Source organism: Gadus morhua, chromosome 17 (genome assembly GCF_902167405.1).
Source record: "Gadus morhua chromosome 17, gadMor3.0, whole genome shotgun sequence".
Lineage (NCBI taxonomy): Eukaryota > Metazoa > Chordata > Actinopteri > Gadiformes > Gadidae > Gadus > Gadus morhua.
Window position 1 is genome coordinate 6,109,559 of NC_044064.1, and position 22,950 is coordinate 6,132,508.

General features: G+C 47.3%; 1 protein-coding gene across 2 annotated transcripts; it reads left to right on the plus strand.

The window, feature by feature from the left end:
* Positions 1-1,087: 1,087 nt before the first annotated feature.
* Positions 1,088-22,815, plus strand: rap1gds1 (RAP1, GTP-GDP dissociation stimulator 1). Of its 2 annotated transcripts, XM_030338110.1 has the most exons (15): positions 1,089-1,699; positions 3,079-3,186; positions 5,109-5,231; positions 6,412-6,537; positions 10,391-10,537; positions 12,485-12,613; positions 13,517-13,642; positions 15,454-15,597; positions 16,869-17,000; positions 17,486-17,620; positions 18,165-18,290; positions 18,851-18,990; positions 19,454-19,580; positions 20,192-20,320; positions 20,854-22,815. In XM_030338110.1, the coding sequence occupies exons 1-15, from the start codon at positions 1,696-1,698 to the stop codon at positions 20,979-20,981; spliced, it is 1,824 nt and encodes a 607-aa protein (XP_030193970.1). In that variant the 5' UTR covers positions 1,089-1,695; the 3' UTR covers positions 20,982-22,815. The 2 variants fall into 2 exon arrangements, with proteins under 2 accessions (XP_030193971.1, XP_030193970.1); XM_030338111.1 differs by lacking the exon at positions 10,391-10,537 and having other exon boundaries at positions 1,088-1,699.
* Positions 22,816-22,950: the final 135 nt, after the last annotated feature.

Consider the following 22,950-nt stretch of genomic DNA (forward strand, 5'->3'; position numbering starts at 1 on the left):
TTAGAGGTTATACAAATGCCCTCAATTAACTTTAAATGTAATTCCGTGAGTTATAAGAAGAATGTCTAATTGGTAAAGGAACAATATTGTTTGTTAATATAAGTGATACTGAAGACAAATTGTTTATTTTAACATATTCCTTCTCTTTTTTATTATTATGTCTGAATTGATACATAAGTTATCATGTGCCAAGAGATGGGAGGGTGGGTTTAAAAACAATACATCTGAAAAAGAGAACGAGTTGACGCTCAACTGGTTGGATAAGCATTTATGGCGAACATGAAGTGAGGACATAAACTAATAAAGACCATTTGTAAGGCAACAGCGCCACTCACTGGCAGGCTAGATAAATCCAGCACTCGTCCAATACTAACCATCAGTCACCTGCCTGAAAGTTCACTGGATTTTGCTACCTCCTTACCTACAGGAAATATTTTTATTCAACATTTCTTATGTATTTTATTATTATTATTTGTCCGACTATCTTGCAGCTTGCTCTCTCTCCGATATGTATTGAGCCTATGATGGGTAAGGCGTAGCCTACTTATCTGGTTTCACTTCATGAGGGAAGTGGAATAAACGCGTATTCCGGCTTTGTGTGAAAGGCCTAGAGCTCCTCTCACTACTTACCCTCCTCGTTCTGCTTCCCAAGTTGGTCTTTATGCTTATTATGCAACTTGAAGACTTTACTATTCACTGATTATGTCAAGGCTGTGACACAGATATTATCATACCTTGATTGCAGTGTATTTTTTTTTTAGAAATGTGTATACTTCAATGTAATAACAATAATAAAAAATGCCAAACTATTGATGTAGCAATTTCAAAAGTAAACAACAAAGTATTAAACCAAGACATACAAACAAAATAATATAATGTAATATAATTAATACAGTTGATTATACCCTTTATTATACATTATGACAATTCAATTGACAGTATAAGATGAGATAAGACAAGATATAGACTATTTTAAGGATCCCAGGTCCCAATGATGGTGTCACAGAAGGAACTCACAGAAACGTAGACAGCCCAAAACACCCGATCCCCACAGACACGTGATGTACATTACCAGGGAAGACATTTATAGGATCTATACACTTTCACAAGACCCTCTCACTCATCCCAGTCAGCCACCCAACAGGCCAATCAACTCCAAGAACTCGAGGTCCTATCAAAACCACTCTCCTCATCCTCCTCCTCTCCTCCCTCGGCTCAAGCTGTGTTTGTGTGTGCTGCCGGGGACTACTCCACTTCCTCGCGTCTGTTCCTGTCTAGGATCTGACGGTCCCGCTGACAGCAGCCGCGGCTTACAGCGCGTCCTCCGGCACCCAGGGCTGCAGCGGGTTGTGTGTGTATATGTGTGTGCGTGAGGGGAAAATGCCATCACGATAGCTCCAATCATTTCCACACACACTCACACTTTACAGGTCGCACAGCGGTGGTAGAAAAAAGAGCATCCTGGCCCCAGCAACCAGCAGATCTTAAAGCGGGACTGTCCGACGGGCTAGCTTCTAGGTGTCGCTGGTGCAGCTAGCTACAGAGCTAACTCCCTCTACGTACAACCGTTTACAAGAGGGGAACATCATTGAATAAAGTGGATTTCCGTGGAAGCCGCTGGAACTGCTTATCCGTGGACCTTGCCCCGGACCCTATTCGCCGTTTCAATCACAGACGTCGGGATATAAAGCCGCGATGGGTAAGTGGAGAGTTAGCTCGGCGTGCTAACGGGCTAGTCATGACGGGAGCCGCTAGCTGTGTCGCGAGTGTTTTAATATAACGTGACACGTGTGGGGACGGTGTCAGCGGCTTTTCACTGGTGGCGTGATGGCTTGGCTTGAGGATTTACTCGCAGCGGTGGATAAAAGACAGTGTTCGGCTTTTATTTAAAGGGAAACTTGATCTGAACGTTGAAGCCCTGTATGTGTGTTTGTATGTATGAGTGTGTGTGTAGCCTGATTCACACACATACACACACTCGGGTGGGGTAGCTAGACAAGACCCCGGCTACATCCCATTCATTCGACTCTAAATGGGATTTTCTTTTTTATACGACGCTGGCTTTCCAAACGTCCCCATCCCCGTGTTGAAATTGATATTTCCTTTCCCAATGCAACATTGCATTGCATAACATTGCATCCTGCTCGCATGTGTTAATTGCTCATGAAGAGCTGATGTGCGTTGGTGGAAATGGCAGTGTTGTTGATGGTTTAGGAGGTGGTAGACTTCCATCTCCTCAGCTGTTATGCAATCGCCTGCGAAACAGCAGTGCGCCCTGTACAGCTGCGCTGGGCTTGAAGAAATGGCTGTTTTACTACAATCGGCTTACATGTCTGCATTTAGCATATGTTTTATGCAAGATAAAAATATGCATCAATCATTTATCTTATGAGAACTGAATGTTGAAGGGGTTTGTGTCAAATAATGTAGCATTCATGGGCGTGTGTTGAGGTCATTTATTTACTCTAAAACGATCTTATAATCTTATGATGGCGCTTTGGCTGTAAACCTGCCAATATATGCATATGTTTTATAAGCATTTTAATCTGCCTCGTACACACTGATTTACATTTGAATTTAACCCAGTTCAGTAACATTGGGCTCAGTAGCTTACATACATTTTTTTCTTACAGACATGATATTGTAATATCCTAATTTTTCCAATTGGTTCACTCTTTTGCCTGTAAAACATTCATGAAAACAGTAGTCCTTATTCTTTTTAATGCACAGACAGCCCACAAGGGAGTGTGGAATGAACGAATCCAACCCATAATTGTCTCTTCTGTTTATCTTTCTCGGCATTTCCTTACATTGTCGCGACAATTACGTTTCAACCAGTGTTCCCAGGAGCACAAACAAGCATTGAAACCATTTCAATGCACTCTGTTCTATCCGTCTGACACCGTCTGATTATCAGTACTGCGTTACCGGTCACACTCGGTCACGAGCGTTTAACCGGGTCAGCCTTTTAGAGATGTCATGAGAATTTACACCGGCTTTAATGCTTTATCGCTGGTTATTATCCCCGTGTCATCTCCTTGTTTTGTGTTTGCTTACTCCCTCTCTCATTCCCTGTAGACAACCTCAGTGAAGCCCTGGAGAAGTTGAAGCTCGGCCCTGGCAGCCGAGCCCCAGACAGTGTGGAAGGCAGCCTCGACTGCCTGCTCAAAGCACTAGCACACAACAGTAAGTAGCGGAGCCTCGTGTGGAGCTTTTAATATCCACATGATGACGATGATAACGACGATGATGAACAACTGCCCAGAAAGAGAACGCCATGATGCACCTTGATGCGGGCCTTGATCCAATTGCCTGTCAGACCGTAGCCCGGTTAATGGATGGCACCGCTTCCCTGTTTGTTTGCGTGGCTCCCTGCCACGGGTACCTGAGATGTTTATACATCACGGTTAACGGATTGGGTCTCTAACGGAATCGTCTCCTCGATCCGAGTTTAGCTTCATCAACTGAAGACTGATGAAGATCAGCTGACTAGATCAGCTCAAATCCGGGTCAAGAGCTACGTTTTTTTATCGTAGCTCTGCTTTCTGTTTTGGTGAGGGAGCTTACCAGACCAGGGTAAAGTCACTAATGTAGTTCTGGCCGTGGGTATTGCTTTTGGTTTTTGTAATATGACACGACTGTAAAGAGCGACCGAATTGATGAAGACAACATTCAAAGCCTTCTTGTGATTAATAAGTGCGGATTGAGAGTAATGCTCGTCAGTGTGGTCAGAAGGTCTCCACGTTGTTGAGGGTATTGTGGGCCTTTGCATTATATTGCAAAGATATTTATGCAATGGGACCTTTTCAGAGTAAAGCCTATTTAACGATGAGGAATGTGAAAAAGTAGCGTTTCCCAAAATCGATGATTAATTATCCACTAACAAGCTTTATTGCACTTTGCTCCAAAGTCTTTGGGTCTTCCAATGGTACTTTATTTGATCAAGTTTACTTCTTTTTACTTTTTACTTAATTTCCTTTGGTTCTTTTGTTATGGATTTTGGGGAGATTCCAAAGGGGGGCAAATATCATGAATGCTTATACATTTTGAGGTATAACATCCAAGTTTAAACTCGCTCATGCCAACGGACTGCTTTGCTGATGTTCTTTGCTTTGCTTTGCTCACGTCATTTTTACGGATGCATTCATCTCAACGGACTCGTAGTCTGGAATGGCCGAACGATCACTAAACGTGACGTCAACAAAAAAAGTAAAACGCTCACAGAAGCGTCTACATTCCGACGATTGCCTCCGACGTTGGCCGTACGATTTAAGGCGATATCCTCCACGCTGAGGTGCTGGGCCTCAACAGGATATGACAGGGGTGACTCGTGTCACACTGTGTGTGTGTGTGTGTCTGGCTCCTTGGACCCAGCTGGGGTGGCAGCCAGGACCCACGGCCCAGTTTGGGGTGAAGCTTGACAGCCTGGCCAGAACCCAGCTTGGTGGGTGGGGTGGGGGGGTAATGCCTAGGTTTAAACCATCATGCTGCTATTCCCGTTGTTTGTCCCTTTTGTTTAATCGCACCGAGTCTCAAGGATGAAGTCTTGGTGGCGCTGGAAACATGTGATTATTGGAATTATTTTTAGAAAGGAGGCGAGGCGGCTTGTTTATCCGGTGTGTTCCTCGATCGCTGTGCAGCGCGGCTCCTTCGACCTACGATCCACCCTTTACAGTACAATGTATTTATCATATGATAAATGGTAAATGGACTGCATTTATATAGCGCTTTTATCCAAAGTGCTTTTGCACTCTTACCTGACATTCACCTATTCATGCACACATTCACACACCGACCGGCGGAGTCACCCATGCAACGCGACTGCCAGCTCGTCAGAAGCAGTTAGGGGGGGACACCTCGACACTGGGGGATCAAACTAGCCACCTTGCGGTGACCAGCCAACCCACTCTACCTCCTGTGCCACTGCCGCCTTTATTTGTTACAAAGGCTCACTGATTGAAAAACGGATAGTCCTACTTTTAACCCCGCTGAGAACGGATTCACCTCACCATAATCGTCGGGACGCACGCCGTCCCGAGCATGCATCCCAACGCGAGACTCTCTGTCCATGGCTAACCCTAACCTCCACCCCACCACCCCCACTGCAGATACAGAGGCCAGCATGAAGATCCAGGAGATGGGCGTCCTTCCCAGCCTCCCGGCCCTGCTGTCCTCCGAGTCCACGTGCACGCCCAAGGTAGCCAACATCATCGCCGAGGTGGCCAAAAATGGTGAGGTTCCTTTTCTCTCCCTTCCTTTTCTTTTTTTGTACGTCGTGCCTGTTCTCTCTCTCTGTGTCGCCGTCGAACACGGCACCATGTCACCTCGTTAGCCCTAGACCCTTTTACCAGAGGCTTCGTATTAAGGTAGAGTTATGGTTGGACATCGACGCAACGCAAGGGGAGTTTACGGACCCATTACGTCCTTGCGGACCCTCCTTGCGTCCCCCGCAAGGGCTTGAGGCACGCCTGCCAAATAACCGATCACAGCAGCATGGGCTCTGATCGGGCCACTTACGTAGACCCGATTTATCACCGACGCAGGACCAAAACAGGTTCACGACTGCGTCGAAGCGACTGCGTAGTCTTTTCGTTTCGTCTACGTGGAACCATTACTAAGCTAAAACGAGTTGCCCGAGGCGGAAGCTGAAACTTCTGTTATTGTTTTCTTTCCTTTTTCATATCGCGCAATATTGAGAAAATTAGGTTAGGTCATGATGGAGCTGCTCGTTTTAAAACGTTTTTAATTCATCCGAGTATATGGAAATCTTCACTTCTCAGCACGACGCCGTCTACTCTCTGAGCTTCGTTTTTTTTTAATCTATCTATAGTGTCTCGATTTATGCGGTGTGTGGCAGACTCCATTCTGCTCCCTTTTTGAATAAGCTCACCCGAAGCTTTTCTTTTTACTTGTTGAGAATACAATGGCGGTTTAATAAAAAGTTGGGTGGGAGGGAGGGAGGTTTCGGGGCGGTGATGGAGGGCTAATGAATGGCTTTTTAGCATCTGACACGATGGCAGCTAATGACGGGCCTGGTGGCGCCAGAGCTGGCACGGACCGGCTGGGATCTATCCGTCACAGCCTTCCGGAAACGTCCGTAACCAAGACAAGCAGAATGTGGCGTTGTTTATTGCTGGTCCGCAAAATTTAATGTTTTCCTTTTTTTAAATGCCGTTAATCATTTACAAAAGTGAAGGAAATAATATAGACGTTTACTAGTGTAATTAATATTGATATCCCTTTCTTTCATTTAAAATGAATCGAGGTCAAGCTGTTGCGTAGGAGCTTCCTGTGTGGACTGCCTGCGTGTCCCGCCGAATGTACACCATGACCTCAATCGTGATCATGCTGACCCCTTGACCCCTCCGGACAGTTGACCTCCAAAAACTCCAAACCCCCCCCTCCCTTTAGAGTTCATGCGGGGCCCCTGTGTGGACGCGGGTCTCATCCCCCCGCTGGTGCAGCTGCTGACCTCCCCGGACCAGGAGCTGCTGCTTCAGACGGGCCGTGCCCTGGGCAACATCTGCTACGACAGCCGTGAGTACAGAGCGACCTGCGCCTCTCCCTTCTCCTCCCTCCCTCCCCTCCCCTCCCAACAGCTGCCTCCTCCTCCTCCTCCCCACCTGTGCCCCCTCACCCCTCCACCCCCTCCACCCCCCCACTCTGCCTCCCTCCCATAAGGAACACGTCTTTTTGATGTTTGATCCGTGGTGTTAGACTGGGAGGGGTTTGAGTGGGAATTGCGTATGAACCTCCGGTTGATGAAGTGGGGCTCGTGTTAGCGTGACACAAAACGCTCCTCACATCGGCCTCGTTGCAATGTGGTGAAGAGCTTAAGAGCGGTTGCAAAGTGCATCGATTTAGGGGCAGGACTGTGGCCACGTTTTGCTGTGTAATTCACACACTGAAGCCTGTCCATGCTTAGCTACAAAGTCAGTATGTATGTCGTTTGCACCAGGAGTGTATGTATGGCGTGCCACCCGGGGTTACAGCGGCGTGGATGAAAACGACACGACGCAGCAGCAATCCTCTGCTCCTTTAAGTGGCGCTCTGTGTGTCCTAGGTTCTCGTTGGCGTCTTTCGTCAGCATTTGGCATCGGTGGCCCTCACACCAGCAGGAAGGCTCAGACGATTGTATCACATTCACGAGACGAGACTCCGAGTCTGCAGACAAACGGTCCGGGTCTATTCTGCCATCACTGCAGGAAAGGCAAAGCGCGAGAGAGCGAGAGAGAGAGCGAGAGAGAGAGAGAGAGAGAGAGAGAGAGAGAGAGAGAGAGAGAGAGAGAGAGAGAGAGAGAGAGAGAGAGAGAGAGAGAGAGAGAGAGAGAGAGAGAGAGAGAGAGAGAGAGAGAGAGAGAGAGAGAGAGAGAGAGAGAGAGAGAGAGAGAGAGAGAGAGAGAGAGAGAGAGCGAGAGAGAGAGAGCGCGCGATGGAAACCACGGATCGCATTCACTTGGATAACGATAGCCTTTTCAGCACCGGGAGCATTCAACTGTTAGTGTTGGTCGGTTCTCATATCCGGCCAACACTTTCTAATTAAAGTCGGAGTCTCTTTTGTCCCGAAATAGCCCCCTTGGGTGACATGACTTTCATGGGGACAGTGGCTCCATGAAAGACCCCCCCCTTATTGTTTTGTGATTATTAACCAAACGTTATCTAATACCGGGCCGTATATCCCTTTAACACAGAACGGCAAAAGATAGCCGTCGGTCTGTGTCCGAGTCCTAACTACAACACAAAATGATCTAGCGTTAGAAACAAACAATTATCCTTTTTTTAAAGACCTATCCATAGAACATCCATCCCTCAGTGTGTGTGCCCGTCGGCGAGGGCGAGAGCAAAGCATCCCAGGAAACGGCTAATTACGAAGGAGTGTCGGATTCGCAGCGCCGACATCGGAGGACGTTTGAGCCAAGCTACCCCCTCCTTTTGACGCTCTTCCCCTCGCGGTGAAAGGGCCGGATCACTGTGGCGTCTGGCATTTGTTGGGAGCAGCGGTGAGTCGGTTGCGCACACAGGGGCCGGTGCTCTCGTGGTGCTCTGCTGCAGCAGTGGCTGCCTGCGTGCCCTCGAGCCCTTAAAGGCACACGCTGCCAAGAGTGAGTGATTCACTTCCTTAATTACCCCGGTAGATTGAAGACCTCTGCGCCGCATACCGTCGCCAAGAGAAGGGAAGGCCTTTTGAGACATGTCTGCAACCCGACGTTTTTTTAGATGGAGTCTAATATGTACAGATGTTCACAGAGGCCGACTCGATTCCTTTTCTTTCTCACACGACTCATTTGAGGAAGGATTGAGACAAAGATTGTTGATTTTATTAATTGTTATGGGTCTCATAGACAGTTCAGTCGATGGGGAAATGTCCCGGAACGTCAGGCGTTTATAAACGGTGTTATCAAATGTGGGATCTCATCCGAACTATCACGTTGCCTGGATGACATTCAACACTGACTGCTACTACTGGAATCAGGGCGGAATTAAATTCCCATCTGAGAACACCGCTGCTATTAACCTTAAACATGTAAGACATGAAATGTTTTTTTGGAGGGGAGTTTACCACTACATGCAAGGATGAAAGTTGGGAAAGTGAATAGAGAAAGAATCGTTACGTAGAAAACCGAACGCATACAGTGATGTACGCGGTGTGGAAGAACACAGCGTTCAGCGAGCCCAGCCCGTCGGAGACTCAACGTTTCCTCGGAGTACAGGTCTTGGCAGCGAGAGGCTCTCTCTGTGTCCTCAACACCAGCAGGCTTTTGTTGACTCCTTTTCAAATCGAGAACTAAATCAAGAAGGGCCGACCGCGTGACCGCGATGCTTCTCTCCGAAACACCAAACTCACCCCCCCCCCCCCCGTCCCATCCCGTCCCATTCGTCCGCCAGTGCACCATCTACGGCTCTATCCCCCATGACCCTGTTTCACACATCATATGCACTCTCTGCAGGAAACAAGGAAACAAGCAGGTCTGCCAGAGCAACAGCACAGCGATGCGGAATGGGGGGGGAGGGGGGGAGGGGGGTGTGGGAGCAGCACTTCCCCCCCCCCCCCCCCCCCCCCCTTTCCCAAAGACACATTTCACGAAATTTAATGGACTTTAACGAAATAAAAAGAAGAGCTAGCTGTGAGCGCTTTGTAAGGCCGTCAACGGTGTTGCAAATTTTCTGCAACTTATTTTTTACGATGTTTATCCGTCTGCGCTTTTGTTTCTCCCACCGAGTTTAAGCTAGTGAGGTACACTGATGGCTTCCTTCTCAATTTGGGAAAATTGTTCCGCGTCCGGAACCACAGCGAAGGACAGGGGAGCAGAAAACAACCCTGGAGCGACTCGATTGAAAGCTCAAGCGAGCGTGGGGTCCTAAGCCATTCTCCAGTTTACCGACTTGACTAACAATCTACAGGTGATCGGGTTTATAGGGTCATTGCGGTATCATATGTTGCAACATCTTAAACGGTAATATCTGGTCGTTCCCGAGTTACTAATTCAACCAATCCCATTGGCTGTGGCGGCTTGCGAACACATCCAGGTTAATGCGCCAAATACACACAAACGTGCACTGATTTGTTTGCCGCCGTCTCATCTTAAACATATGCATAGAGTACAAATGGTAAATGGACTGCATTTATATAGCGCTATTCTAACCAGTGGCCACTCAAAGCACTTTACAATATCGCCCAACATCACCCATTCATGCACACATTCACACACCGATGGCGGTGTCAGCCATGCAGGTCGACAACCAGCTTGCAAGGAGCAGTGAGGGACAGGTGTCTAGCTCAGGGACACCTCGACACTCGAACTAGCAACCTTCCGGTTACCATACAACCCGCTCTACCTCCTTAGCCGCATGCCCCCCCCCGAGCGAGTACTGCAGCTTGGGATAGGTCGTTATTGCATAACATGTGGGCCAACTAATGAGCAGTCATAGACTGGTGCAGCTGTTATTGTGAGTGTACCTGTCATCCTCCTCTTCAGACGTGGTGCACCCTGAACATGTGTGGCGGGGAGACTCTGCAAGGTTTCTGTAATCAAGCTTCAAAAAGAAAGTTATTATAGGTCGATGTTCGCAAAGTTAAAACGGATACTTAGTTGAAACAAACCAACCCAGAGACGTCAACACGATCAAATCACCACAGACGACAAAAACGACCATCAAAACACAACACTGTGCCGCTTTTCAAGTGATCATTTTTTCCCGTTTATATTGTTTCGTCCGTGTCGTATTACTGCCTTGCCCTGTCTGTTCACGTTTTTTCCCTATTTTTTTTTTCAGGTTGTCCCGTTGTACCTGTGTACATTTATTCATTTTTGACATTATTTCCACTACTATCATTTGACCTTTTTGATTTGTGGTTTGATTGTATGTCCTGGCCTCTCTTGTGTTGCAGATGAGGGCAGGAGTGCAGTGCAGCAGGCGGGAGGGGCACAGCTAGTAGCAGAACACATTAAGTGCCTCTCCCTAAATACTGAGCCGGCCAATGAGAAGCTCTTGACTGTCTTTTGTGGCATGCTGATGAACTATAGCAATGATAATGGTAATGATCTCCTACCTGGCCCCGCCCCCAAAAGACAGCGCTTTGTTCTGCACCTGGGGCTCTTTTGTTTCTCTCGGGTTATAAGGGATGTTGGGTGACAGAACGGCGTCTGACTATTGGACAGATTGTTAAATTCTGCAACTGATTTTCATTTTTTTGAATGCCAATATTAACATCAGGCTTTGCATTCACGTTTAGCAAAACATTGTGCCCTTCTTGTGTCTAATTTTTCTAACGACACTACTTTACTTATCTTCTGTCGCTTTTCTCTCGATTGATCCCGGCCTGAGGTAATTGCTTTGATGTATATTGATATTGTGTCCCCTTCGACCCTTAGATTGTAGATTTAAATCATCTGATAGCATTTAGTCAGGTTACTTCCTTCTCCTTTACAGTTTAGCCAAGTAGTCCTGCCAGTCGTGTGCTTTGGCTGTGAAGTAGGAGATGGCCGAACAAGACGTACCTTCTATCCACCCCTACCAATCCTTTTTACATTGTGACTTTGCTGCCCCCTAGAGGATAGAACGCTACACTGCTGCCTTGATATCTTGTTATGTAAACCCCTATAGATAAACCAAATGGGCATACTACAGTGGCTCTCTACTGAATGAAAATACGTTTTTCAACTCGCACTCAGTCTGATGTATACTAAGTCTTTATAGTTTAACAGAAAAGTTTGGCCATATTAATGCAAGGTATTTATTGTTCTATGAATTCCCAGACGAGAGAGAGAGAAAGAGAGAGAGAGAGATTCTATTGGCCAACAGGGCAATCAGATAGACTAGGGTATATTAATAGTATAATGTAGTAGTCCCAGCGTCATCTCCCACTAAGCCCAAATCTCTGCTCTCTTCTTCTACCTCTTTTTCACCTCGGCGACTGTCATAATGATTTCTCTCCTCAACTGCTTTGTATTTATTCAAACTCGCTGACCGCAGAAAGGGTGTCTAAGTCCAATCTAAACGGCAGACGTTGATTTGTTGTCTCCCTCCCCTAATTGTCTTTGTATTCTTTGACGTCTTTTTATTTTCTGTCACGGGCTTCTCCTCTGCTTCCCTTTAAACGCCTGTTATCCGTATCACCACCATGCCTCATCGGCCAATAGAAACCTCATCTACATACTCTTTCTTTGGTTTGTTTCCCTTCTGCTCCAGGCCAGCCCTGTAGCTCTTCCAATACGTGTTGTGATCCCAAGGAATTCATTCATTCATTTCATACAGTTTTGCTGTCTCAGTGTTGTATAGTATCTATAGCAAGTGTTTCTGAAAGATTATGCTAAACAAAGAGAGAGACCTTTTATTTTCTATTTGTAGAATGTATCAATCATAGGATGATATAGGCATTGACTACAGACATCTTATTAGATTATTTTAACCGCTGAGCTTGTTGAAATCGTACTCATTTTAACTTTAAAGGGCTGTTTACAATTATTTGCGTTTTACTCAATGAACGAATTGAATTTAGCTCGCCATTTTACTTTTTTTCTTTTTTTAACTAATGTTTTTCGATGTATGACATGTCGAACAATTGTTTTTTTTATTGCAACCTAAAAGGTAAAGATCAATGCGTTGTCCACTGATTAACATGATTCAGTGAACTCCAGTGAATTCTAAACCAACTTAATTGTTTGAGTCAATGTTTTTTTTAAATACCAACAAAATCAACTGTGGGCTTGTTTTCTAAGTGGATTCGAAGATATCATTGTTGTGCTGGGGGAAAATTGATCTTTAACTCAAATCAGGCCTTTTTCTTATCTTCAATAAGAAGCAAAAACACAAAACTAAGGCGTAGTTGTTCCAACACAAACCTGGCCTAAACCTCACACTCTGAAAGGCTGTTTTATTACATTTTTTATTACGTGTATCCAAAAGTTTCTAGTGCCTTTATTATCTGATATCCTATGACCTAACCCTCTCTGTCTCTCTGTGTGTCTCTGATCTGGTGCAGACTCCCTGCAGGCCCAGCTGATCAACATGGGGGTTATCCCAACACTGGTGAAGCTGTTGGGGGTCCACTCTCACAACACCGCCCTGACAGAGATGTGCCTTATAGCCTTTGGGAACCTAGCCGAGCTCGGTAAGAGTTACTAAATACTCGATTCAAACGACATGGGTCTGGCCATTTCTGATCAAACTGTTTATTTTGTTACTGGCAATAGTCCCATTTCGCAGTCGGACTAACACAGGGTGGAGCCATACCATGAAAAATGGGACGTTTGATTCGAATATGGCAGTGCACCAGTACAGACACTGCTAGTCATTTACAAAGACATGGATCAGTGCTGCGACAGACCCAAAGATCCTCGAGTTGTTTGATGGTGTAGCACTACTCTGACCAGAGGGGGGGCTGTCTCCTTTGGTTGATATTCTTGTTTGATTAGTGTCTTTAAAACATTGCTTTAGAAAGTCAGTACATCAGGCCTTTTGTATACATTGATCTACGACAACTTGCATTAAAACACACATTTTTATAATTTAGTACTATTATCATGTGTCATGAAGGTGGGTTTTTGAAATCATAAATTTAAAATGCATTAAATCACAAATTCTTTATTTACTTAAACAGACCTCTCCACTGAGTTTAAGTTGTTGGATGAATTGAGTGTCAGAACCGACAAACACACAACCGTGTGTTTTAACGTCTTTTATAACGTTAACATCGACGTTCCATAAACGGCGCCTTCATCAGCAACGGGATGAAGTTGGATGAAACCGTGCCGTCACAGACACTGAGTAACGACTACACAGAGTCACTACCTCATACTACACTTAGTCACTAATACACCGAGCCACTACAACTGGTGATAAATAATGACTATGGCCCCGAGATGGGGGACTGAAACTAAAGGGGTCGCCAGGGCTCTGCTTGTAGGACGACTGGGGTGTGTCTGCATGGTTAATGATGGGAGAAACGACAAAAGACTGCAAGGCTCCTGTACCGATTTTTTGACGCTGGCCCTCATTCCTCCGCCGTGACCAGAGTCCAGCAAGGAGCAGTTTGCGTCGACCAACATCGCCGAGGAGCTGGTGAGGCTGTTCCAGAAGCAGACGGAGCACGAGAAGAGGGAGATGGTGTTCGAGGTGCTGGCGCCGCTGGCGGAGAACGGTAGGACTGTCCGGCCGTCCGGCCGTCTGTCTGTCTGTCTCCGTTTCCCCCGAAGTGTCTCGGCTGGGGCCGGCGTAGCGGGAGCTAATTGCACACTGAGTCATCAGCCTATGAGTCATGACGAGAAGGGTCCCAGCGGCCAATGAGAGCGGCTTGATGGGCGCAACAAAAGATGATCCCTCCCCCCGAGGGTGGGATCATGTGTGTGTGTGTGTGTGTGTGTGTGAGTCATGCCCTCTCCCGAGTGCAGCTTTGTTCAGCTGGGATTTATGTGTGTTTGGAGAGGGGTGTGTGTGTGTATGTTGAGAAGGAAGGGGGGACGACTCACAATTCCAGGAACACTGAGTTCTCCCACTCTGACCGTCTCCAAGACAACGTCCTACTTAGCGCTCTCTCTCTCTCGCTCTCGCTCTCGCTCTCGCTCTCTCTCTCTCTCTTCCCTTTCCCCCCCCCCCCCCTCCCTCCAGCCGTCTTTATCTTTAAGTCCTTATGTTCCCATGACCGCTGACCTTGGTCCATTGACCGCCTGGAGAATTAGACGAAGGGAGAACGATTCTCTATAGCTGCCGCCCTTTTTGTGGTTTTACACACTTTTTAATTAATCTTTCGGCAAAGTTTGTCGTGTCGAATGACTTATCAAGACATTTGATGTATGAATCTTAACCTCATTACAGTTCAAGGGAGAACATGCATGCATATATATATATTAGGGCCCGACCGATTTATCGGCCTGCCGATTTAATCGGCCGATTATAGCCTTTTTGAAAATAATCGGCATCGGCCAAAAAGACGCAGATTACAACCGATTTTTTTTTTTTTTTTTTTTTTTCTTTTTAATGTTATTGCGCTTAGTATCCTGCAGATTGCGCTCCTACTCGCCTTGCTAACTAACAACTTTAGCTGGAGTAAAAAAGAGGAGATTGAATTTTACCGTACAACATGAAAGCACGCTCGCTCAGGCAGCTGCGCGCTCACCTCACCAATGTACACAAGACGCGTTGTTTGAGCATGTTGTGCCTGTTTTTCTTTAGGTCCCAGGCCATGTTAATTTGTTATACTGTAGACTCTAACGGTGAGACCATACTGCTCAGCACGCACGTGTTAGTCACTGCTCACGAGCGCAGCACATTGGGAGTTAGTTATTTATTTTACATTTTACATTACACTCATTTTTGACTGTAAATGTATTCTAAAACACTCAAAGGTTCTGCATTCAATTCACATATTCGTCAAAAGTGTTTAAAGTATATTTAAGGTATCAAAAACTAAGTTTTATAGTTTTTTTTTTTTTTTTTTTAATCGGCCGATTAAATCGTAATCGTAATTTTTCTCTGAAAATAATCGGCATCGGCACTCAAAAATCAATATCGGTCGGGCCCTAATATATATATATTAGTCCTTTACATGTGGGGCATTAGCAGACGCTTTTGTCCAAAGCGACTTGCAACAGTTAATAAACACATTCAAACACCGATGGCGGAGTCAACCATTCAAGGCGACAGCCAGCTGGTCAGAAGCAGTCAGGGTGAGATGCCTTGCTCAGGGACACATCGACACTAGGCTAGGAGGAGCTGGGGTCCAAACCAGCAACCTTCCGGTCACAAGCCAACCTGCTCTACCTCCTGGGCGAAGCCGACCCCATAATCCAATTTATTATAATCCATTGAGAATGAACGATGGATATGCTTATATCTAACCCATTTGTTGCGTGTGCGTGACTCACTCTCCTCCTCCACCTCCCTCTCCTCCCTCTCCTCCACCTCCCTCTCCTCCACCTCCCTCCTCCTCCCTCTCCCCCCTCCTCCACCCAGATATGATCAAGCTGCAGCTGGTGGAGGCGGGCATGGTGGAGTGTCTGCTGGAGGTGGTGGGGCAGACGGTGGACGGGGACCGGGAGGAGGACGTGGCCCAGCTGAAGACGGCCTCCGACCTGATGGTGCTGCTGCTGCTGGGAGGTAACCGTGACGACCGCCAGCCCTCGGAGGAGGACGGCTCTTATAAAACGTTTGAAGAACAGTTTCTTTTCTTTTTTTAAAGATGACATATGATAACACCAGGTGTGAGTGTGATTAGCCGTTAAACGCTGTTTTCTCTTCACAAGTGGGCGTGTCCGCCTGGTGGTATAATATGTCACCTTTAACATCACCGTTTCCTTTAACCGTCATTTGTAGTTTGGAGTCACACTTCGACTTCTACTGATGCCTCATGACTTTATCCATCATTTGCACTAAGGAATAGTGCTAATGAGTCTAAAGCCATGCCATAAAGAGTAAGAAGGCCGTATGCCCCAAATATAAAGATTTAGTGCTTGGCTGTTGACCACGAGTCACTTATTCACTATTATTAACACTAATCCTTAGAGTTAAACTCAGTACTCTATAGTGCAGCTTCCCTGTGGCTAGCACAACCACAGGTACCAATGGTGAATAATTCATCCTTCTTTTATGAATATTTCACAGCGAGGGAGACAAATGGGGCCTGAAAATGCCGTTCTATATATACATACAGCGGCTCCAATCCAGACGACTCCATAAACCCTTACACACAAAGCAAGAGTACAGGAAATGATGATTAACGTTTCTTCAACATGATCTCATCGTCTCTGCTCGTGTATACAGTTGCAGGCAAAAATACTCACGCCCCTATCGCTCTATATCAACCGCTGAATAACAACTAACTACAAACTGCCACCAGAATAAACCAGTCTCACAGGAGGCACACGGGTGTGGCTCATAACACTAATTATGGCTCTACTGGTTGAACGTACCAGGACACGTTTAGTGGACTCAACACCTCTGTGATTTTTATTTGTTTCATCTTCTTTTATTAAACCTTTGTTTAAACGGGTAGAACTGTAATTGAGATTTATAATCGCTTTTCTAAGAGAGACCTGGCCAAGAGGACCTTATAAAACAAACAAACACCTTTTTAGTTTCGTCTTTTTTTTTCACAGTGAATGAATTAGACACCGGAACAAATTCCAAGGCCACCACATTCTAGGCCCTTTAGTAATGAGCCAAAGGCATCAAATCAAATAAACTCTTACTCTCATTTTAAGCCTTCCTGGAGGGTGTCCCAAGCAGAGGGGGCAGCACATTTAAAACCTTTTCAACGTATATAATGTAATGTATCATGTTTGAAACATAGCGGCGCTAGCGTTTGACAGCGTGATGTAGCGGTCGCCCCAGTGACTAACCTCCGCCCCTCTACCCGCCCCTGGGTGCAGACGAGTCCATGCAGAAGCTGTTTGAGGGGGGCAAGGGCAGCGTGTTCCAGCGGGTCCTGTCCTGGATCCCGTCCAACAACCACCAGCTGCAGCTGGCCGGGGCCCTCGCTATCGCCAACTTTGCCCGCAACGGTACGGCGACTCTCTCCCATTCCTGGAGAGTTGGAGGGTCAGAAGTCTGGATGGATGATTAGTTAGGGATGTGGTTGAATCGCCGGTTGCAAGAGACATTTGTATGAGTGTGTGTGTGTGTGTGTGTACACATTTGTATGAGCAGGTGTGTGTGCGTGTGTGTGTCCCTCCTTATTGGCGTTTATCTGCGTGTGTCCTTCCTTACACGTGTGTGTGTGTGTGTGTGTGTGTCTTTCCTTCCTTACCTGTGTGTCCTTCCTTACCTGTGTGTGTGTGTGTGTGTGTGTGTGTGTGTGTCCTTCCTTACCTGTGTGTGTGTGTGTCCTTCCTTACCTGTGTGTGTGTGTTTCCTTCCTTACCTGTGTGTGTGTGTGTCCTTCCTTACCTGTGTGTGTGTGTGTGTGTGTGTGTGTGTGTGTGTCCTTCCTTACCTGTGTGTGTGTGTGTGTGTGTTTCCTTCCTTACCTGTGCCCCCCCCCCCCCAGACGGTAACTGCATCCACATGGTGGACACGGGCATCGTGCAGCAGCTGCTGGAGCTGCTCCGGCGCCACGTGGACGAGGGCAACGTCACCGTGCAGCACGCCGCGCTCAGCGCCCTGCGCAACCTCGCCATCCCCGGTCAGTCCGCCCGCCGCCGCCGGCCGGTCACCCGGTCAGCTGACCAGACCAGCCGCCATCGTGTTTAACCTTTATCGGACCAGGGAGAATCTCGTGTACAAGAGAGACCGAGCAATGATCAACTTATTGAACTCGATCTTTGAACTTATTCTGAGCTGTCTGACCACAAACGAAGACAGCTCAAGTGAAGCTGAATAAGTTGAGTTAAGTTAGATGCAAAGGCTTAGACCCACTCTTTTGCGATTAGCTTGACCTTGCTGAGTTAAAATGAGAGGAACCTACCCTCAATCCTATATACCAACCTCTTAACTACCCTACCACCATGCCGTTCTCGTTTCCATCGGGTTCGCTATAGCACGACTCTGGCAGAGGGACAAAACCGGAAAATAAACGTACAATCCTTCATCGATCCCAAGGGGGGGTATTCAAGTTTATGGTTTCCGTTTTTTCAATCCAGACTCCTCCTGTCTGCGAACAAAAGCCAGAGTTATCCTCCTTACAGTACAATGAACCGTGAACCGCCTGCGTCTTCTCTCCCCTCCAGTGGTGAACAAGGCCAAGATGCTCTCGGCCGGCGTGGCGGACGTGGTCCTGAAGTTCCTGCAGTCGGAGATGCCCCCGGTGCAGTTCAAGCTGCTCGGGACGTTACGCATGCTCATCGACACGCAAGGTAGGACGGACGTATTTCGCTTTGTGAAGCCGTAGCTCCGACACTGCCAGCCGGGGAAACAAGTAGACACACTAGGATGATTGTGTTTATATCAAACCCAAAGTAAAGATCGCAAGATGGTTTGATCACGGACTTCTGACAAACCACATGATGAGATGTAAATACGGCCTCAAATTGCACCTCCCATGGTTGAAGCGCATCAAAGATGCGCTTCAACCATGGGAGGTGCAATTTGAGGCCGTATTTACATTTTATTTAAGTCAAGTTTCGGACCAGGATCAATCCACAGCACTACTGCTAGACAATTGTCTGTCTTAAAGTCTTTTCTGTCATGTGTGGAGAAAGCCAGCTCACTTAACTGTACACCTAATCTAATCCAAAAAATCCAGTAATCTAATCTAATCCAAATGTCTAACCCACGACGTAAACACTTCTCATTGGTTTCACCGTTTAAAAGCGTCCAGATCAGCAGCAGAATCAAACGAGTGTGCTTTGAATCGGGGCTGTTTGGGGACCAGGTAGGCCGACCGTTTTTCTCGTTTGTTTGTTGCCGCCTTCAGCCGAGGCCGCGGAGCAGCTGGGAACCAACGACAAGCTGCTGGAGCGCCTGGTGGAGTGGTGTGAGGCCAAGGACCACGCCGGGGTCATGGGCGAGTCCAACCGCCTGCTCTCCGCCCTCATCCGGCACTCCAAGTCCAAGGTAGGGCCTGGCCTGGTCTGGCCTGGTCTGGCCTGGTCTGGTCTGGCCTGGTCTGGCCTGGCCTAGCCTTATGGCCAAGGTCACACCAGCATTGATAAGCATTTAATGATATGGATTTAGCTAAATAATTGTACACAAGGCGGATGAAGTCATCGTCATGTTGAGCAAATGTGCAATGGCAACGCGTTTGGCATCGTGCACTTTATCATTTGGGCGGTTTGGAGGGAGCCTACCCTTAATCTAAATTGGTACGCACGGCAGGACTAGATGAGTCAAACTCGTGAGTTGGTAGATGTTTGCTTACCCACCAACTGTTACAAAGTCTGGGGGGAAATAGGAACTGGGAACGGCTGGCATTCCCACGTCCCACTCGTGAGTATGTCTGCTCTGGGGGTTCCTCCCGGTCGCACCTCTCACAGAGGTGTGCCTCCGTTGTCTCAAAGTCTTGCTCTGTTCCTTTCAGGCCGTCGTCAAGGTGGTCATCGAAGGGGGAGGAGTCAAGCACTTGGTCACCATGGCGACCAGTGAGCACATGATCATGCAGAACGAGGCGCTGGTGGCCCTGGGTCTGATCGCGGCCCTGGATCTGGGTAGGAGGCGTGATGGTTCTTCATCACCGGTTTCTATTTTGTTGGTGTTGTAGTTGCAGATGAAGAATACAGAGGTAGCAGTTCATAGTTCTCCCCTTTAAACCCCCCAACCCACACATATAATACAAAGGAGAAAGCCTGTACAATACCAACAATTTAATAAATAAATGCAATGAAAACAAAAGTGAAATGACAAAAATCTGGGTAATAATTAAACGTTAAGTCTTAATAGTTACACTATTTAGCAGAAGTCCAGTAAAAGGTTTTTATTTTGTATTGTAATTCCAACTCTTTGAATAACTTTTAAGCCCTGCAGTGCACACTTGTTTAGGACGGTATGATGGGTCTCTCATAGACAGTCAGAGCTTCTCAAAACCAGTAAAAGCAGCCAGCAGATTCTGTGAGAAGGGCCACTTTAGTACAGTACTGAGCCAATTCTAATGAATGTGCTCCGTTCGATCTGTCTCTATGAATCAACACGATAACAAAACGACGAACTAGGTTAGAAAATCTCCGTCCAGAACCAAGCCTCAGCCTCGTGTGTACGGTACACCCTATACCGAGGGCCCCTGTATGTACACTGACGGCTCTGTGGTCCCGTGGGTCCCCAGTGGCGGCGGAGAAGGACTTCGAGGGCTCCGGCCTGGTGGCCATGCTCCACCGGCTGCTGGCGGACGAGCGGAGTGCCCCGGAGATCAAGTACAACTCCATGATCCTGGTCTGCTCCGTCATGGGCTCAGGTGAGTCCACACACTCGCCCTAACCCACTGAAGGGCTGATTACGGTTCCACGTCGACGCACGCGAGGACCGCGCAGACACTTTTTTGCTCAATTTGATTATTATCTTATTTTGTTATAATTGTTGTTTCTTGGTTTGGTCCACAAGTAGTTGTGGTCATTTGAGCTGTACATTTATGGTAACTGACCAACCTCTACTAAGTTGGTTAAGCTACTTCTAGACGTAATTTTGCTCTTGTGCGAACAACTAAGCTCCATGCTGCATTTTTTTCGCCTTATGCAACCCCCCAAATTGTTTCCATATTTCATTATTCTGATCTTAATTTTCCTTTTGGAATGTTTTTTAAAAAAAAAGACGTACGAGCTCTGAAATATTCAGTGACTCAATTTAACATTTAGGGCGTTTAGCTGACCCCTTTATCCGAGGTGACTTACAATAAGTCATAAGAAAGTGAACCAATCTACCGCTGACTCCCAGGTCTGACCCGCCCCCTCTCCCCCTGCCCCTCCTTGTGTCCCCCCCCCCCCCCTCCAGAGCCTCTCCACAAGGAGGTGAGGGGCCTGGCCTTCATGGACGTGGTGGCCAAGCTGCGCACCCACGACAACAAGACGGTGTCCCACCAGGCCTCGCTCACCGAGCAGCGGCTCACCTCGCAGAGCTAACTCGCCCCCCCCCCCCCACCCTGACGCCCCCCTCCCCCCAACACCCGTCCCATCCCATGATACCCCATAAACCACGTACCCCCCAAACACACACACTCCCACCCTAAAAAAAGAAATAGAATGACTCATCGTCATGTGCCAAGGTTATGTCACTCCCCCACCCCCTGAACTGCCAGCCCCCCTTCCCCAGCTGACCCCCCCCCCCCCCCCCCCCCCCAACGGTTGTTCTGCCCCTCCCCACTTCCATTCCTGAGCTGTAACCCCAGACAACGCCCGACACTCTGTCTCATCACGTCTCGCCCCCATCCCACTCCATGCATGACCACCCCCAGCCTCCCACCGCACCATCATGGCGGTGTATAACCCCCCCCCCCCCCCCCCCCCCCCCCAACGCAATAGATTTACGAGAAAACGCCGACTCTTTTACGACCATAGCTGTGACGCCAGCGACCACTATAGCCGTGTTAGCCCGTTTAAGAAAAAAAGTGACAAAAAAAAGAACAAAAACAACCATGGCGTGCGAAAAAAATAACGATATTATATATATATATAAACAAATGTTATTTTTTGTTGTTGTTTTTTTTGTTCCTACGTAAAGCTAGCAGTTCACGATGTTTACCCGGTCATGTGTCCGTGTCGCTTTTAGCCATCCGCCGACGATTAGCGAAAGAAGAGCATGACATTAGTTCCGTTGGCCTCGTCTGATTGGTCCACAGCGGAGCCCAACCGCCCGCCACGCAAACTTTTTCTAGTCTAGCGGTGAAAACCTCTTTTTAATAATGTTAATTTATGATTTTTTAATCTTTTTTTTTACTATTTTTTATCTTTTGGTTGCGATTCCCATTGGGCTGAAGAATTCTTCTTTTGAAACCCAGATCTTTGATTCCAATGTTGCTTAGGACAGTTCAACCCTTCGCCTCACCCAACACACACACACACAAACACAAACACACACACGCACACATACAAACACACACTCCCCCGTTTTTTGCTCATCTGTGGATGAGGACGGGTAGGCGGGCTCCGACGATTCTGGCCCTCTGGCTCAAAAAGCGAATCATGTAACGTTCGAAAGCGTTTCCGAAAAACGCGTGCGGCCGCAGCAGCCACACTCCCAGTCCTCTGTGCGTGTGCATGGTTTGTGTGCATGTTGTTTACTACTCGGGGTGGCCGGTGAGGAGCCAGCGACGTCGGGGGAACCCGGGGTATCATGAAGAATAACCAAACACACGATAAACCAAACACAGGCTGAATCATAGGTCCTCGTCATTTTTTTCCACGTTACAGCGTGCGCTGCCTCTCATTGGTTCAAAAATGGGGGCGGCTGATTTTCGGAAAAACGATCGGAAACGGTTAACCCCTATACCGACGACTGCGACTGGACGTAGCTTCGCGGAGGGAACAAATTCGGTGTCCGGGTCCTCAGTTCTCAGCGGCCCCCACAGCACGTCGGTTTCTATCTTTCGTGCGCAACGAATGGTTCGTTCCATTGCGGGGAGGGGGGGGGGGGGCGCGTCTCTGGCGACGTTGGGATGTTTACAGCAGCGTGGGCCGGCCCTTACGGGGGACCCCTCTCGTGGGAGAGGCCCCCCAAGGCACGCTCTACTGAACAGGCTGGGTGTCTTTTTGTTTCTTGAAATCCTTCTTTTTGTCCGAACCAACGGTTAAACGATCCCATTTGTACCCTTCTGAATACACGTACCGACGAAGGAGGGGTCTCCACAGTAAAACGCGTTGAGTTGTGTAGACGTAAGTGTTTGTTGTAAATGTCACGAGATGTACATTTGGAGGATTGTAAACTAAGCATAGATAATTAAAAGATGATTGCTGGTGATCATGGTGTATTTGATTAGTGTCTTTGTTTGATTTAGATTATTATGACTTGGAACCTGCTATGTATTCATATCTATGTATCTATATAGATCGATCATCTATATCTATATAGATATGTCATTCATTAAACATTTGA